Source organism: Adiantum capillus-veneris, chromosome 12 (genome assembly GCF_014529385.1).
Source record: "Adiantum capillus-veneris isolate H3 chromosome 12, ASM1452938v2, whole genome shotgun sequence".
Taxonomy (NCBI): Eukaryota; Viridiplantae; Streptophyta; class Polypodiopsida; order Polypodiales; family Pteridaceae; genus Adiantum; species Adiantum capillus-veneris.
In genome coordinates this window covers 19619591-19638526 of record NC_140942.1, presented here as the reverse complement: position 1 = coordinate 19638526, position 18936 = coordinate 19619591, and the positions used below count along the sequence as shown (strand labels likewise).

General features: G+C 40.3%; 1 protein-coding gene across 1 annotated transcript in view; it reads right to left on the bottom strand.

The window, feature by feature from the left end:
- Positions 1-11487: 11487 nt before the first annotated feature.
- LOC147445415 (protein CNGC15b-like) overlaps positions 11488-18936 on the bottom strand; it is a 49934-nt gene continuing 42485 nt past the window's right edge. Inside the window, exons 6-8 of the mRNA XM_086524920.1 lie at positions 13099-13210; positions 12571-12807; positions 11488-12319 (exon numbers count right to left, since the gene is read on the bottom strand). Of these exons, the coding sequence (XP_086381046.1) occupies positions 11615-12319; positions 12571-12807; positions 13099-13210 (1054 nt within the window). The 3' untranslated portion in view covers positions 11488-11614. The remainder of the gene's footprint in view (positions 12320-12570; positions 12808-13098; positions 13211-18936) is intronic.

Below are 18936 nucleotides of genomic sequence, written 5' to 3'. Positions count from 1 at the left end.
AAGAACAACCCTCTAGCAAGATATTTGTAGCAATTTATTGCTCTTTTGGGCTAGAGTTAGCAAGCGTCTAAAAGGAAAAAATATTTGTAACAAGTTATTGCTCTTTGCTTGGATCTCAACTTAACTCATGGGACAAGAAGCATCCTAAACTAGGGTGAGGATATTTTTTGGACTCTTTTGTACCAAGAGACTAACATATTGGAAGAATTAGCAAGAACAAAATTAATTTGGATTGCACGGTCTAGCAAGCACCACTAGGATAGAAAAGATACAAAACCTTTCAAAAAAAGCTCAAAAATGAGAAGCTCACAAATTTATATCCCCCTCACTCCGCTATTTGGGAAGTTCCATGTGCAAAGTTATGTTGATAAAGAAGATTTCTTCATCTCTCCACTCAAGCATGAAGATGTTATGCTAGGGGCACCATGGTTTGATTTCATGGCTGCCACCATGAATTTTTTCGAGAGCAAAGTCCTCTTTTTCTACCAAGGCAAGGATGTTGCACTTGATGTTAATAGTGTGGGAAAAATTATACCTCTAATACATACTCAAACTTTAGACAAATTAATGAAAATCTCTCTTTCTTGTTACATGGTTTTTGTCACAGAGTCTAAGAAAGATACATGTGTTCCTAATGAAGTATTCACAATGACATTCAAGATGTTTTACAAATGACATTCCCAGGGAGCTACCGGGGAAGCTACCTCACAAAAGGGGACAAGATGATCATTCCATAAAACTTCTACCTGGTAGCTCACCTCCTAATAAGCCTCCTTATCCAGTCTCACCGGCTCAGCAAGAGGATATTATGAGGCAAGTGAATGAGCTTGTAGAAAAAGGGATGGTCAAGCCTAGTTCATCTCCATTTTGTTCCCCCGTTCTACTAGTTACAAAAGAGATATGGTACTTATAGGATGTGTGTGGACAATTGGGTGCTTAATCGGATAACCATAAAGAATAGATTTCATGTTCTCAGGATAGAAGACTTATTCAATGAGCTACAAGGCTCTACCTACTTTAGTAGAATAGATCTCAAAAGTGGCTATCATCAGATAAGGATAGTGCCTGAACATATTCATAAACCAACCTTTTGAGCAACCTTCGATTATATTTAAATAATGAGTTGATAGTCAAGGGTTAGATGCCTTGTACTAGTGTACTAGGCTGTTATTGGTCTGACAACAATGAGTGTGGCCTCATGCCATAATACGCCTCCATGGCATAGACTCATGATAGTGATATATGAGAATAAATAACTATTTACCATTCATTGAGACATCCATATACTTGGTGTCAACCTCATGCCCAACTATTTGGTCTTCTTTTCACATAAGTCTTGAAATCAGTATCTGTGTCCATGGCTGCTTTTTGATAGATGCATTTCACACCATCATAGGTTTTAATTGATGTACATTGTTTATCACTGCACAATATGAGAGCTATAATCCTTGATTGGGTGAAAATAGCTTTTAAATATTGAATTGAATGCATAATGGGGCTACAATCCTTGATTGGATAAAATAGTCCTCGATTGTGTAATTGTATTGAAGATTTCATAGTCTTGTTTTATGCCTTGGTTTAAATAGAGAGTGCATTGTGTATTGTGAAAGATTGTTGGTGCATGAGATTGAAATCATAAATATTATTGCTTTTGTTGTGTTTTGCAAATAATTATCATCGTTCCAATGTATAAGTTGATTATTCTTTGTTGCATATGAAAATAGTTGAGAAAATTAAAAAACCCTAAACCTCTAAATATATGAATTATGTGAAGTTTTTAGATGTGTCTTATTGTCTGCAAATCATAGGGGGTGTAAAACTAATCCTCATGTTTGTAATTGCATTGAAAAATTCATGGCTTTGTTGTATGCATAATGTCAGATAGAGAGTGCATTGCAATGTGTAAATGTGGTCACAACATATGTGGTCGATATGTGGATTGAAAAGAGTGCATTGCAGATCGCATAGTGTGTAAATTTGATTGCTTTATTAATGTATATTTTTAGTTTTAATATATATTGAAACGAAAAGTAGAGAATTGTTTTTAAAACTGAATATCTAGTTCTTATCCCTTCAAGATTAAATTCAAGCAATGGAGCAAACTGTCGGCACAAGTGATACAAAGTCAGGAAAGAAAAAAAAGCCCCTGAAAAAGAGTGGGAGTTTGCTCACAACATATGCGATCGATATTTAGAGTGGCAATGTAAAGGGCTCCATGTATTAGGGACCATTTTTTGGGTAGCCTCATACAGAATTGTTGAAAATGTGATCATCCTCAGGCACCTGCAGTTGCAAAGCATTTGAGAGAAGATCTTGCCAAAAAGAGTGGCAAGAGACAAAGGGTAGAGAAATCTGTTATGGATGCATGTCAAGAGCATCCAGAGTTAAATACCAAATTTATGATAATCATGTAGTGACACCAACCAACGCTACACAAAACAAACACAAGGAGATGAAATTCCAAAAAGTGTTTCTTTTAAGTACCACAATGAGGGTGGGTTTGAGCAAATGCGTCAAAGATCATTGCATCAAATATTTCGAGTGCAGATGCTAGAAGAAGCACCAAATACACTTGCAAAAGCAATTTTTTTCACTAGGAGTATATTTGTCATGGTTGACTGCCATCGTTGAAAACATGTATGGAAGAAAGTCGATGAGTTCGGTCCTGGATTTTTAGCCCTTCATATCACTTGATATGAAATGATCTCTTGGATAAATGTTACATCGAAGAAAACGAATGCGTTTCCAAAATAAATCTTGAGAATATATCGTTTTCAAGATACACAATAGTTAGTGATAGTTGGTCTAATGTCCAAAGAAGACCACTAATCAATGTTATGCTTGTTTCTCCAAGGGGAGAGACGTTCATAAAAGTTGTTGACAGTTTTGGTGCTATTAAAAGTGGCAAATATATTGTTGAGTTCTTGATTAATGTAAGTAAAGAAATTGGTGCTAAACAGATCGTTCAAGTAGTCATGACAATGCAAAGAATTATAAAAAATACTAGTAGTATAATAAAAAAGTTATTTCCACACGTTTACGCCAATGGTTGCAATATGCATAGTTTAAATTTGGTGCTAAAAGATTGGTATACTAGTAAAAAAACTACATGCTTTGCCAAAATAATTGACATAGCACGGCAAGTTGTGAAGTTTGTCTTGAAACGACAAAGAGTGCTTGATTTGTACAGGATGCGCATGTCGATTATGTTGAGATTAACTATAGATACTTGCTTTTGGATGCACTATTACACATTGGAATCACTCCTACGCAATAAGTGCGTTGTGACTGACAGTTTCAATTGCACGGCTTTTGACGAATGGCAGCTTGTCCAATCTGAAAGAGTGAAAGAGAAAATTATTTTCTGCTAAATCAGTCTACTACTTTGTGCATGTCTTGTGTCTAGTCTCTCTCATAACTCAACCCTAACCTAATCCCTAATGAAATTACCATGAATGGTAGCTTATCCAAGCCACCATGAGGGGTCGCTAACCCAAGCAATTGGTATCAGAGCACCTAGATCCATCCGAATCAGTGTAGAATTTAGGTAAGTGCACATTTCATAATCCCTACTAGATCAAGTGGATTTCCATCCATATTGATCAAATCAACTTAGTTTTTTTTTTAAAAGTTGTCACGTTTAAGTGAGCTTCTTTAATTCAATTGAGCCAATTCTGAGGAGGTTGCATGAATATCTATCTTTGGAGCGAAGGTTATTTGATGAGGCACTTTCATTAGAGTCAACAACTGGCACTTTGACCTCACCTAAAGAATCGGTGATTCGGCATAGACTTAGGCCGTGCATACATAGGAGGGTTTCACATTTGCAATCATTGCAAGTTGCAAACACACACTTAACCCTCATCAACATCTTTTGCGTTCATTGCTTCATACCCAACTTAGTCTATAGCTACTGCCACCTGCCCACTAAATCCACTCACGTTGTCGACTCCAACGTCACCGTTGCTTGTTGTGTACTATCTTGTAATTGGCCGCAGCTACAACATTCACACTCATAGTTGCGATGCTCAATGCCTATGTTGCTTTGATTTGACTTGAGCCAAATTTCTTGTTCCATTTTGTGCCTTATAATCGACCCGTGCTTCAATTCTTGACCCCACCATATAGCTCTCGAACTGAAGCTTGCATATTTGAATAAGGCCACCACAATCATTGGCTCAAGCTGCAGCCACCATTGACTGCCCATAAAGCTAAGGAAGCCATAGGGCACGGTTGCATGAATTCAAAATCCTGCCCGTCAGTTAGTTGCCAGAAGGTGAAGGTAGAGAGAGAAGGTTAAATCACTTCAATTTAATTTAGCCATTTACATCCAATCACATTCTTTTCTTTTGAAAATCAAACTATATCCATGTCTCATTAGCATCAAGGGGAGCCATCTCTATATCCATATCTTGATTTCACTTTAGATCTCCAACAACGTCCTCAAAGCAAGTAGGCTCTACATCTGGCATGATCTTTGTCATATATGCACAATGGCAAGGCATATAACTTCGCAAGTCAATCTTTTCACAAAATTCCTTACTCACCTAGTTTTTTTGGTCGAAGATCATTGCGAGGTGCCCTATTTTGTGTCTACATCCTTCTTGCACGTAGAGCCTTCACAAAGGGTATATCAAGCTCCTCAGAAAGACTTTCGTTTTGAGCCAATCAACTCACTACCATCGGGACTAACACTCAAATTTGTCATCCTTGGGGCATCATCAATCTTTTCTTTCCCAAACACATTTCGTGAACCAACCGGAATTACTCTCTCATGCAACATGCCACTCCATAGATTCTCAAGAAGATTTGAACCCTAAGGAATCCACCTCAAAATATGGAAGCGTAGCATGTGAGTTCACTTGGAGGGGCTCTTTATACTTCAATGAGTTCCATAATTATATGTACAATAGGGGTTCAAAAATGGAAAAGTGAAAAAAATTAAAGGTATATGAAGGAAGAGGGGTCTTTTAATTTATGGAGGTGTGTGTAGAGGGGTTTTATAAGTACCTCTTGAATGCACGTGCTATAGGTATTTTTGAAAGATGGATCTCCTAGGACTTGAATTGTGACATGAGATCCACTCAAACCTGCTACAAAATAAAACAGATTGGCATGGGGACATGTGTACATGTATATGCAGGGGTGGAGATCTATTTCTAATGGATGTGGAACTATATACATAAGGGAGTATGCAAAGGACTAGCTAGCTCCATACAATATCTAAGTGGGGGTGAGAGATTAAGAGAGGAGAATGACATGAATTCATGTTAGTGGGGCACTAGTCAAGTGAACAAGGTGTGTACTCTTTAGTATATTAGTGTCTCTATATAAGGAATCTTCTCAAATGGTTTGTAGTTCTCAAATTTTAAGGGTTTCACCCAACAATCTTCCATTGTGGGTGGGGGCAGTGTGACTAATTATAAAAGCCAAGCGTGCGAGTACTTCACATAAGCTTAAAGGGAGAGAAGGGATCCCACCAAGGAAAAAAGAGAGATTTTACTCAAACATGGCATCATGGCATTTGCCAACGCGTTTCGACTTATGGAGTCTCATTAGGGCATTCCATGAATACAAAAAATTCTCTCTTTAGGCTATTGGCTTTATAAGCACTTTTGGAGGGAAAAAATTTAAGAATTTTTGGAGGGAAATGTGGGTAGGTGGGCATTCATTGGGCTTGGGTACAACTTTAAGAGTTTCAGTGGTGATGGATGTAGACCAAGAAATAGATTGGCTTTGTTGGGCATTCATTGGGCTTGTGTACAACTTTAAGAGTTTAAAATGGTGATGGGTGTATACCAAGAAAAAGATTGGCTTTCTCTAGTTAAGCATTAAATGGGCTTGTGTACAACTTCATGGTGATGGATGAATACCAAGAAATAGATTGGCTTAGTTGAAAGTCAGTGTAATTCCTTGGGAGTGGAATTTTTTAAGGAGTTAATTTTTGGTGATCTTTAGAGAGATTGCATAAAAGTGGTACCAATGGCTAGGGGGTTTCATGAAGCACTAGAATCCTTGATAAGGGTCAAACCGTTAGATTTCTCCAAGAGATTTTGTCGCAACCTCTCCTTCATTATACAAGATTGAAGTCTTGAGCTATGCAACGATGAATTTGATGTAAATGGCTAGCTTAGGTTTAGGTTTGGGGCTAGAGTGTGGTGGAAGGTTAGGTTGAGGTTTGGGCCTGGGGCCAGAGTGTGGTGGAAGGTTAGGTTGAGGTTTGGGCAAAGAGTCTGGTGGAGGAAAACGTTTAGCTTAAAAGAAGCTTGGGGTTATGGGGGCAAGGTTAAATTTGCTTAGGATTAAAGTTTTTATAAAGGCAAGGCTATCTTAGTACCAGTCACCAACTTGGCGAGGGAAAAAGCAATGACAAACTATAAAAATGGTGCAATTTACCATAGGCTAAACTGATAAATGAACTTGGAAGGGTTGCATCTCCATCGGATGTATGGGGACTTGGAAGGGTTGTATCTCCATCGGATGTATGCGGAGACTTACAATTACAATTTAGTACAATTGTAAGGTGGGGTGCAAGTCTATGTCAGTAGGTTATTAATGGTGTCCAGCGAGTGGATAGTAAAGTAAACAGAGGTTGGTTATGATAATAACACTGTATCCAATAAAAAGCTGGTAGAGGAATTATTAAGTTAAGGTATTCCAGGTCTTAAGACAACCAAAAGAAAGGGGCAAGGTTTAGTATGGTTTAGCATTAGAGTTTTATGAGGTCGGGTTCAACTTGGTTCTAGGTCACCAACTAGGCGAGGCAAAGACCGAGGAATGTACAAGGTGGAAAAATGGAATTAACTTTCAAGGTGGAAAAAGGGAATTAACTTTCAAGGTAAGGTCAAGGATGATTAAAGTTGTAGGTTATAACATATAACAAAATAAGCCAAGCGTGCGAAACTTTCTAAGGAAATAGAGTGAAAAAATAAGGGAAGAGGGAAAAGTTCACAAATTGATTAAAGAGATTGCATTTGACATGGCCAACGCGTTTCGACCATTATAGGTCTCATCAGGGCAAACAATACAATCTCTTGGTAGGTTTATATAGAATGGGGCAAGGGGGGGGGGGGGGGCTACTCCAATTTCCATATTATTTTTCCTCCACACTTACTCTTCCTTAAGTTGTTTTGAAACTTTCGCACGTCTTGAGTTTATGTTTTACATACCCAACTTAGTCTATAGCTACCGCCACCTGCCCACTAAATCCACTCACGTCGTCGACTCCAACGTCACCGTTGCTTGTTGTCTACTATCTTGTAATTGGCCGCAGCTACAACGTTCACACTCATAGTTGCAATGCTCAATGCCTATGTTGCTTTGATTTGACTTGAGCCAAATTTCTTGTTTCATTTTGTGCCTTATAATCGACCCGTGCTTCAATTCTTGACCCCACCATATAGCTCTCGAACTGAAGCTTGCATATTTGAATAAGGCCACCACAATCATTGGCTCAAGCTGCAGCCACCATTGACTGCCCATAAAGCTAAGGAAGCCATAGGGCACGGTTGCATGAATTCAAAATCCTACCCGTTAGTTAGTTGCCAGAAGGTGAAGGTAGAGAGAGAAGGTTAAATCACGTCAATTTAATTTAGCCATTTACATCCAATCACATTCTTTTCTTTTGAAAATCAAACTATATCCATGTCTCATTAGCATCAAGGGGAGCCATCTCTACATCCATATCTTGATTTCACTTTAGATCTCCAACAACGTCCTCAAAGCAAGTAGGCTCTACATCTGGCATGATCTTTGTCATATATGCACAATGGCAAGGCATATAACTTCGCAAGTCAATCTTTTCACAAAATTCCTTACTCACCTAGTTTTTTTGGTCGAAGATCATTGCGAGGTGCCCTATTTTGTGTCTACATCCTTCTTGCACGTAGAGCCTTCACAAAGGGTATACCAAGCTCCTCAGAAAGACTTTCGTTTTGAGCCAATCAACTCACTACCAACGGGACTAACACTCAAATTTGTCATCCTTGGGGCATCATCAATCTTTTCTTTCCCAAACACATTTCGTGAACCAACCGGAATTACTCTCTCATGCAACATGCCACTCCATAGATTCTCAAGAAGATTTGAACCCTAAGGAATCCACCTCAAAATATGGAAGCGTAGCATGTGAGTTCACTTGGAGGGGCTCTTTATACTTCAATGAGTTCCATAATTATATGTACAATAGGGGTTCAAAAATGGAAAAGTGAAAAAAATTAAAGGTATATGAAGGAAGAGGGGTCTTTTAATTTATGGAGGTTTGTGTAGAGGGGTTTTATAAGTACCTCTTGAATGCACGTGCTATAGGTATTTTTGAAAGATGGATCTCCTAGGACTTGAATTGTGACATGAGATCCACTCAAACCTGCTACAAAATAAAACAGATTGGCATGGGGACATGTGTACATGTATATGCGGGGGTGGAGATCTATTTCTAATGGATGTGGAACTATATACATAAGGGAGTATGCAAAGGACTAGCTAGCTCCATACAATATCTAAGTGGGGGTGCGAGATTAAGAGAGGAGAATGACATGAATTCATGTTAGTGGGGCACTAGTCAAGTGAACAAGGTGTGTACTCTTTAGTATATTAGTGTCTCTATATAAGGAATCTTCTCAAATGGTTTGTAGTTCTCAAATTTTAAGGGTTTCACCCAACAATCTTCCATTGTGGGTGGGGGAAGTGTGACTTTAACACTGGTCTTGTACCCCCAACAAAATAGTTGAGTGCCCTTTTTGTGTTAAGAAAATACAACATAAAATTGGAACAAGTTCTATGAGATATACATAGTGCACAAAGTGGAGGCATTCATAATCAGCAAGTTTGAAGCAACATATTACAGAACATAAGGGAATGTGCAAATATCATTATATATCTAAAGGTTTTACAAGTGCAAAATCTTACGTTTTTAGCCATTAAAAGCTTTTATTATTTAAAATTAAATCCATAAAAACAAGTTTGATTATTCTATGGACATTGAATTTGGTAATTAAAGAAAAAGGACTATAAGATACTATGTTCACAATATTCAATATTTAAATTGAATCACCTCAATTTTAACATGGAAAGCCAACTTACAAATACTCGTGCTGTATTTTCATCCCCCAAAGCATGATTTCAAAATGAGCAGTATAGATATTAAGATATGAGTGTGCGCTTCATAATGTAAATAATTTTTAGTACTTTGTCCACAACAATATTAGGAGTGTGCTTGTACCGATAAATTTATATCTAGAAATTTGTAATACAAATGCATTTATTTGTATTTTTATGTCTACTTACACATTTTATTTTTTTTAATGAAAACGTACACCTCCCAAAAATTTCCTCTTCTACTCAAGTCACTTGAATCTCTAAGGTGCTTCTTGTTATTGCTTTATGGACCCCTTAAAATATACATTTGTTGCTAGAAGGTACATCGCTCCCTCGTATTGTGCATTTTGATGGGACATATTCCACAAAATTTGCAACCGAAAAAATTACTCTACCAACTATTCCAAGCATAGTTCCAACTACACTTACATTAGCCTCATACACAACCATCAACCTCAACAAATTATGATGATACATAAACACCTGGAAGGTCTTTTTGATCAGGTGGGGCAAAATTGGTGGTTTCTTATAGCTCTCCCATGCAAACTATAAACATTTTGTAATAAGTGATGAGTTAAATAATTTGGGAATGCTAAAATTCTAGCTTTGCAATAGAGACATCAAAAGCTAAGAAGCAAATAATTAACTTTGCTTTGCATCCACCAACTGGGCAAGCAACAAGATCTGAAAGGAACCCTTTACATTAAGAGAATGGTTCTGCTAAAGTTTTACCTTCACTATGATACTATCAAGCCTTAAAAACAAAAGCCCAAGGCTCCTTTGCCATTTTCTCTCTTTCAAATTCAAATATAGTTAACTGCCTTAGAGTTATGGTATATGCGCTTACTTGTGAACTGGCTAATCGTGAATTGATTAAGACCACCAAAAGATGCAACTATTGTATTAGGTCCATACATTTTTGGAAAATAAAGAATCCTTTCAAAACATATCAAATGCATAAGTGAAGGGTGAGTCTAAAAATGAAAAGCCTCATGAAAGTGGAAAATTGAAAGACTTTGCATCTCCACATAAAGAGGTGCTTGATTGTGCATACAATGGGGTATTGGTTTGAATGCATATGTAAAGCATTAAAAAAGACAGGCTAGATTATACTGGGCTCTCATTCGAGACTCGATGCAATGTGGTTTTATGACGTTACAATGCCTTTAGTGCGAATAAGTTTTTTTAATAAAAGCTTAATATATTAGTTGTGAAATTTATGTCCTTTAATTGAACCCTTGGTATGGTCCAAAAAATGTGTGACTTGATTGAATCAATTTATGTTCTATTATGAAACTTTTGTAGCCCTGAATTAAGAAGACTGTGGTGGGTTTTGCTTGAACAATGTGTTCAATTGAGTAGATTACTCGGTGTTTGATAGCCCTCTCAGAAAAAATGCTCAATATACCAGAGAAAGGGCCACTCATAATATGCTAAGAGAACTTGAAAAACACCCAAAAATTCACCACACATTTATCAGGTAAGGGTAGGCACGATAAACAGCGTTACAATAACCTTCCCACTTTTTTGTCCAGGATATCCACAAAACACACCATGTATAATTACGTACAATTGAATCATCCACCTAGAAAATGACCGTCAAGGCACTGGTGTGATTTGGAAATAAGTAGGGACTCTTTAGATGAGATACCATGACAAAACAAAAAACCCACACCTCATAACTCGGCATAATAAAACCTACCAACAAATTCAGCACAAGAACTTATGTCCATCAAGAAGTATCTAAACAATTCTAGGCATAATTTTTTTCATGCTCATATGTTAAATTTTACCCTTCTGTCATGATATTTGGCATATGATATGTATGTTATAGGATCTAACATACTTACCCTGCGTCATTTATACGGTCAATTGAAAGACGTCAGATTTTAGCCAAAATCAACAGCCAATGGCATGTGCAAGGTCCGAAAGTAGTGGCTATCAAACTTTTCCAGTGCAATGAATATATAATTGCCATAAGTATGTTGCTTTCTTTCGACCCCATGCGGTATGCAACATGTACATGTGAATTTCTTTCTCCATACTTTCATACCCGTATGCATTTGCCGTATGGTTGCCATATGAAAACTATGATTCCACAGAGGGATGGGCACCTAATAAGGTATAAAATAAAACCCAGCAGGGTATACAAAGCAAGACGTCCTTTCAACAGTCACGAATATCCGATGCTCAATGAGAACAGAACAGGACCTCAATAATCTGCTTCTTTCTTGCTTAGCAGTTGCATCCAGAGCATGTCACAACATTGCTCTAGGTATCTATTTCTCGGACACCCCCAACAACACTCGGGTAACTCGTCTCAATCAATGCTTGCGCCTATCCTAACCTTGTATGAAATTACGAATAGGGCCACATAGATTGAGCCATGTGTGACAAGTACAACATAAAATTTGGCATTCACACAAACACATTTCACTTTCAGAGTAACTTTACAAGAAACATACAAGAACTATCAGGGATAAATTATTTGATTTTGGGAGCTTTAAGGGCATCACCTTTAGTCACCGTCTTCAACCGAGAAATCAGGCTCAGAGGGTTTGCGCAGCTTCAGGCTGGAAAGGCCCTCTTCTGCAGCGTGCATGCTTCGTAGCCTGTGAACCCCACGCATTGCATTTGCAGCAAAGCGAGATGCAAATAGGGCAGTCCCAAGGCTGGCACTAACAAGAGGACTATTCTCTTGCATTACATTCTGCAAATTCTGCTCCTCTTCTTGCCTTCGGAGCTCTGCAAGTTTGCGGCTCTTGTACCTTCGCCAAGCTGCCTGTATCGAGCATGCCGCCCATGTCTGCCACTGTTGAGAATAGTGGCGAAATGTTTGTTGTACTTGCTTGCTGTGTAAACGCCGGAACTGAGATGCAACAAATTTGAGATCTTCTGCTGTCAAAGCGAATGCTTCCACTTCACTCTTGGCTGCGACAGATCGAGTTGAAGAAGGAAGGTTTCCACCTGCTTTGGGATCCAATGCCCAAGTCAAAAGCTCATCGCCGCAGAAATCACCTGGCTTCAGTTTACCAATATTTAAAAACCCTGTACGCCCTCCATTTGTGGTCTCACTCTGCAAGTGCCCTCGTATGATAAAGAGCATCTCATTGACTGGATCTCCTTCTTGTACAACTGTCGTTCCAGAAGTGAAAAGTGTGGGCTGAAGACGCTCACATATGGCATCCAGAAGACGGTCATCCATGCTCGCAAACAGAGGAACCTGCACAAGGAAACCATTCTGTTGCCAATTGCAAAAACAAAAATGACTTGATAATAGAAAAGGCGGATGCCTCATTAAAAGCATGCCCGGCCCCTTCCATGACTGGTGAAACAATACATAAGCTATAGAAACATGTTATCATAGAACTCGATTCTTGAAGCTGAATTAAACTCAGCAGCCCAATGCAAAATAACCAGCTATTATAACTTGAGATCGAGCTTAGAGATGCACAATACAGGAAAGAATCGTACCCCTTTCACAAGATTCAAGCAAAGGTGTCGCTTTATATCTCGTCGCAGATCCTTTGGCAAGGTCTCTACCAGATCCTTCTCTTTAACACCCCTGGTTTCCAGCCACTTATACTGTTCATACTTGTGAACGCGCTCACGAATTTCTTGAGGTAATTGACGATGCTGCATCCATTGCTCCATGTCACGCCTCTGAAGCCTCATTTCCTCCAATCTGACAGTCAATGATTGCAAATATGTCTGCAAAAATTCTAGAATTTCTGTCTGAGTGGCTCAAACTTGGAAAAATAAAAGACTGTATTACAATGACATACACAACTTATAGAGAGGTGCTCAAGAGAACCCTGCCTCAAATGTGACGACCGCAAGCTAAGGCCAATCCATAGCCTTAATGGACTAGCCATGTCCATTTTTACAAAAAGAAAACCAAGCAGCTCATGACACGTACATTTGGTCACCCGTGCAAAATTGATGAAGCAATGGAACAAAAGGACCTGTGACATCTGTCAATTCTTGACATGAAAGAATTACCTGCATGTTACCAATTAGCCGTGCAAATAGAGTGAGCCCGATGATCGCAATGCTTATTGAGAATACTACTTCCCCAACGTATGAGCTTGTTTCCAGACCTTGTCCTAGGGTGCTGCAGGCAAGTTAGATCAGGTGACACTCCACTTTAATATGACACTCAGTACAGCCCCTTTGACAAACAGGAACTTGAATGGGTTAGAGAGAGAGAGAGAGAGAGAGAGAGAGAGAGAGAGAGAGAGAGAGAGAGAGAGAGAGAGATGAAATATTAACAGCTTCAAAAGGCCAAAATGACCAATGAGACCAAAAGATTACATCCATGTGTGACTCCAATAGTATGTAGGGACATTAAGATAAAAACAAATGAGGGTACCTAGAGTGGGTAAGTATGTAAGCCTAACCTACATCCTCATCACATAATACATCAACTCAAAACATATGGGGAGGGGTACAATCACGTGAGGGCTAATGAGGTGCACAATGGAGAAAGTAGACAATCCTCTCGTAGAGAAAGGAGGTCCATTGAATACAACACCAAGATGTGCATGAGAGTTTACATACTCTACTATTTCCTCTCCATATGTGAAAATAGGTGTTGTAGTATTGAATACCAACACCTTGGTTTTGCCAAGGTTGATGGAGAGCCCATTGTCATGTGCATATTACTGCATAAGCATTTAATGCATCTAGATGTCTGTGTAATAGACTTGGACACTCCAAGCCAAAGATGTACAGCAACACAGGTAAGAAAACTTCAAACAGCTAAACCGAACTTGAATAGACAAAGAGAAAGAGAAGAGGAGAGTTGACACGAAGCAGGGAAGTTCCGCTTCCAAATGCACTCGCCCCAAAGACTGGCGCCACTTCCGTTATTTCTTTCTTATTGCTTCACAAGAGTACAATGTCCGAGGGTCCTCTCTCTTGTAGTGCTCCCAAGCCAATCTGAAGAGAGAGAGAGAGAGAGAGAGAGAGAGAGAGAGAGAGGCCATCGCTCTGTATTTATATGTACAAGGGACCCCAAAAGTAAGGCACCCCCAAAAGCTGCCAAGTCTAAAAGCTCTATCTCTAAAAGCTAATGCCCAGAGGGCTGCCTGTATTTTGCAAAAAACCGTACGCTATGCCCACTGCCACGTCACCAATCCCGCATTTTGCGTTGCAATCCGCACGTTGTGCCATGTCAGCATTTTTTAGGTTAGGGCCCCTTGGCCATGCTTCATTAGGGTTTTTAAATCCTAACCCTTTGATTGTCGCCTCCACCAAACTCTTTAAGATGGGCATGCCACGTCACAAGGTTGTGACATAACCCCCTCTTGAAAGAATTATGCCTACAAAATAGACATAGGGCAAAAACTAGCTCACTAGACATGGACTCTAGGTACTCATGTACTAGACTGTGCACATTCGGTACTTGCACAAAGACGACAAGCACTAAACATTCACATCTTTATCCCTGCCAAAACCTCATATGAAAATCATGACCATTGTAAATTATTTAGCAATCACATCCAGACCGCACTCATCTTTTCACAGATGTCTTGATCTACTAAATTTCGCTACTATCATATTCACATCACTTGTCAAATGACTGAATACAGAATTGAACAGACATACTAGATAAAATGTAATCGACGTTTCATCGTTTTCGACACGTATTCAAACAAAAGTTAAAACACACATGAGACAGGACATGTAACAAATTCATTTTAAGAACTCCCATTTCAAATGTACATCTTTTCATAAAGTCATTCAACAGAACACCGTCAGCTTGTCAATATCCCTGCAATCTCAAAGAGAAATTAGTTAATTTATTCCCTTTGAGGTAACCTGTGAAAAAGAAGTGGAGTAGCTAGAATCAACCTGTTGATTCATCAATAACTTTCGGATAGTCGGAGCTAAACCAAAAGCTTTAAGATAAAGTTCTAATATCTTAGGAGAATTTGCCGAGTCCTCCTCCTCCACTCGGCATCAAGAGCGAGATAATTCATAAACTTGACCAAATATCTGTGGATCAACTTTACCTTTCACTTTCCTTGTGTGCTAGTACCTGTTCTGGAATGAGAATCTCTTCCGTCTCTTCCACTTCTAGTTTCCCGTCGAGCTCCTTGTCTACTAGCTTTTCACCTTTGAAAGTTCTCAAGAGACTCACATGGAACACATTGTGAATCTTCCAAGTACCTAGTAACTTCAATCGGAAGGATACATCATTTATCTTTTCTTGTACTTGGAAGGGCCCATAGTACGGCATACTAAGCTATGGAAAAAGCCTCTCCTTACCCTTCCGCTTTCATAGGTCTGCTTTCTCAAATAGGAGTAGCACCCAATCATTTTCCTGCAACTGCAAGTCACGTCGATGCTTGTCCGCTGCATTCTTATGTGGTGCTTTAGAATTTTGCAAAGCATCCCTTACCTTGGCAAAAACAGTGTCTAGATCCTGTGAACTATGTTATTGTAAGCAAATTCTGTAAGGTGCAGCGGATGTGAATGTTGAACTTTGCTCAAGATGAGTGCTCTGAACTGTGCTCAAGGGTTCCTTTTACTTACGGAAGGGAGAGCCTTCCGTTCGTTTAGTGATAGAGTGCTGTCACAAAGTGATGACGTGGCGGACAGCAGAAACCCTAATTTCTGCCAGAAACCCTAAAATTCCTGCAAACCCTAATTTCTGCCAAAAACCCTAATTTCCGAAAATCGCGGAGGTGCAAATCCTGAGCCACTCTCTTGTACTTTGAACTGATTAATACAAAAAGAAATACTGAAAGGGGCGCCAGTCTTTGGGGCCAATATCTCTAGGCACGGAACTTCGCCGGGCGAGTGCAAATCTATTGTGATCTGTGAATTGTTTTGAAGTGGTTATTTCGTGGTGTCGTGATTGATTCTTGACTTGGAGTGTCCAAGTCTGTTACAGTGGTATCAGAGCACGGCCGATTTCTCTTCTACGAGAAATCCGATCCCCAATTTTTTTCCGCGGCACCTATGGCTTCACGCAAGGATCAATGGACTCCCTGTGCATCTGGAGATGCGGCAGGGATCACAACGAAGATTCCGGCAGAGAGTATGGCCCGCCTCGGCCTACTCAGGCGGAGCGGCGAGAGATGGAGCGTCGCCAGTTGATCGGCGATGCAACGAAGATGATGCTCAATTTTGCGAAGGACCCAAAATTTGCAAAATATATGAGCGAGACTTCTTTTCAAGAAGTGCATGAGCAGTGGCAGAAAACCACTACACCCACTCTCAAGAAACCTTCTGCTCACAAGAAATATTCAGAGAAGGAATTAGAAGAGGTGGTTGATGCACGGATTGCTCAGCTTTTTGACGCGCAAAAGAAAGCCAAAAAGCACGGCAAAAAGCAGAAGAAAAGCATTGACTTCCCGGGATATTTGGGTCATCAGTCGACTTTTGACAAGGCAAAGAAACGGACGAAGCGTGTTCGATTTGAAGGAGTACCCAGTTCTTCTTCTTCTTCTTCATCTGACAGTTCTTCTAGCTCTTCAGATTCGAGCGTAGAAGACAAAAAAGGTAAAAAGCGAAGCAAGAAACAAAGCTTCGGAAAGGACAAGAAAAAGGCAAAGAAGGCTACATCTGGCCCATAGACTGACAGTTCTACTGAGGACTCGTCTACAGACAGCTCAGATTCCGATGACGGCAACTTTTATGCGAAGAAGAAGAATTTTTACAAAGCTAACTAGTATGACTTTCTCGAAGATAAAAGCAAGAAAGTTCGAGAGTTTAAGGAAGGTGGCCACTCGATCAAGTTTGTTTTCAGGATACTCAGATGCTTCGAAGGCTTTGTCTTTTATACAGCAGTTTGACATCGCTTTCGCGGGAGGACGCTATTCAGAGCACTCCAAGATTCGGAGAGCTACCTCTTACCTTTAGGGGAATGCTCGAGCAAAACCAATTTTTTGTGCCCCACGTATGAACAGAACCCCTCTTGGTGTACCCCACTCATAGGCAAAACCCTTTTTCTTTGCAACTTTTTTGTACCCCACAAACGGGCAAAATCTTCTTTGGTCACGACTCTAAACCTCCTCTGACACTACTCTGAACCTCCATTGTCAATACTTTACCATAAATCTGTACCGCTAAATTAATTTTTTGTTTTTTCTCCCTACCAAAATAAGTACCGCGCATGTCCCTTACTGATCTACCCAAAGCTCTATCAAACCCAAACCAATCTCTAGAATCCTTCCATAAGTATTACCTAATTTTTGGTAAGACTCCTTCGCTCTAAATTTCTGCTTAAACCCTCCCAACTCAACTATTGAGTCTCCTTTTTCCCTCTTAAAACCTATGTCTAAAAAGGCTCACCCTTAGCATTCATCTCATGTCACTTTCACACACAACTAGACTTAAGTCTTTTTGAATTCAAATTTCAAAATTCAAAACCTACTTCCCCCTTTATTTCAAACACCTTCCCTCCTAACTCACCCTACTTAAACAAATCCCTACTCCCTTCCCAAAATTTCTTTACAATCTCCAAACTCCCTGAAAACACCACTGATGAGCTCTCTAAAGAGCGAAACGCGTTTGGTTTCTTCCTCCCCCAACTTTTCCCAAAACCACCCCCCCCCCCCCCCCCCCCCCCCCCCCCCCATGAAGCTAGAGTGTTCCGCACACTTGGTCTTTCTTGATTTATCTATTTATGGAAATGCTTGGATACGAAAATATAAGCGTTGCACACTCTTTAATCTCATCCCCTTCAATCGAATCCGCCATAACCTAGCTTTCCTCCTATATCCCTTCCAAACGGATCCATCGCATCCTATCCTCTTCCCTGCAAACATTAATGGATCGACATGGAGTTTAAGCGTCGTCTTTTACGCTTACGAACAATAGCGTAACGCTCTCTAACACTAAGGGTTTAAAAACCTTCGATTATGGTCCCCCTAACCCTCCTTTACTTTGGAGGTTTTCACTTATTACTATACATCCCATCGCGAGCTCCATGCAGGAATCGGTCCTCTTAATCCTCCACTCGAGTACAAAAAACCTTCAATTATGGCCCCCTAACCCCCCTAACCCTCCTTTACTGTGGAGGTTTTCACTTAGTACAACACATCCCATCACGAGGCAGCTCCATGCAGGAATCGGCCCTCCCCTCGAGTACAAACGGCCTCTTAAAACCACGTTACTTGGCCTTACTCTGACGCGCGTCCTACCTTGCCAACACTGACTGTTGGTCTCTTTCAAACCTTCTCCCCACAATACACTTAGCGCTGCTAACCAGCTCGGCAAACTCGCCCTCGCGCTGCTTTGTCTAACACCTCACATTTCTGCTCGCACGTTATACACAATCACAGGCGACACACTACTTCACCTCATCTCTTGCTTCTCTCGCCAGTGCCACTCACCATCGCATGATACCCATAACCTATAGCGCACAGTGCGAATCTGCTGCATTAATCCACAGGTCGCTGCATAGCTGCTATAAGCATTAGCATCTCTCTGTTATCTACCTAGCCTCATACTCATGCTCACCTAACCCCTCCAGAGCACGCTACGGCTACAGCTCCTCGCACTGAGTGCAGCTCCTGCGCAGAGTCGAAGCTCATAATATCCTCGAACTGAGCAGCAAAGCGTCTGCATCCTCAACATCTCCGGGTTCCTCGGCATCTCCGGGTTGCATGGCGCTAACCATAGTACCTAGGGTAATACCACCTCTGCACCTCCAAGCACCATTGCAGCTCCGGGCGGCTCTGCATCAACCCACGTCTCGACTCGACATCAACCCTTGTCTCGGTTGCCAAATCCGCGCTACGGCTTTAATTTTACAGGCAACTGCACATGCGCCGGGTCACACTACACAAAACTCAAACCTCCCGCCAACCCGAAAGTTAACCACCC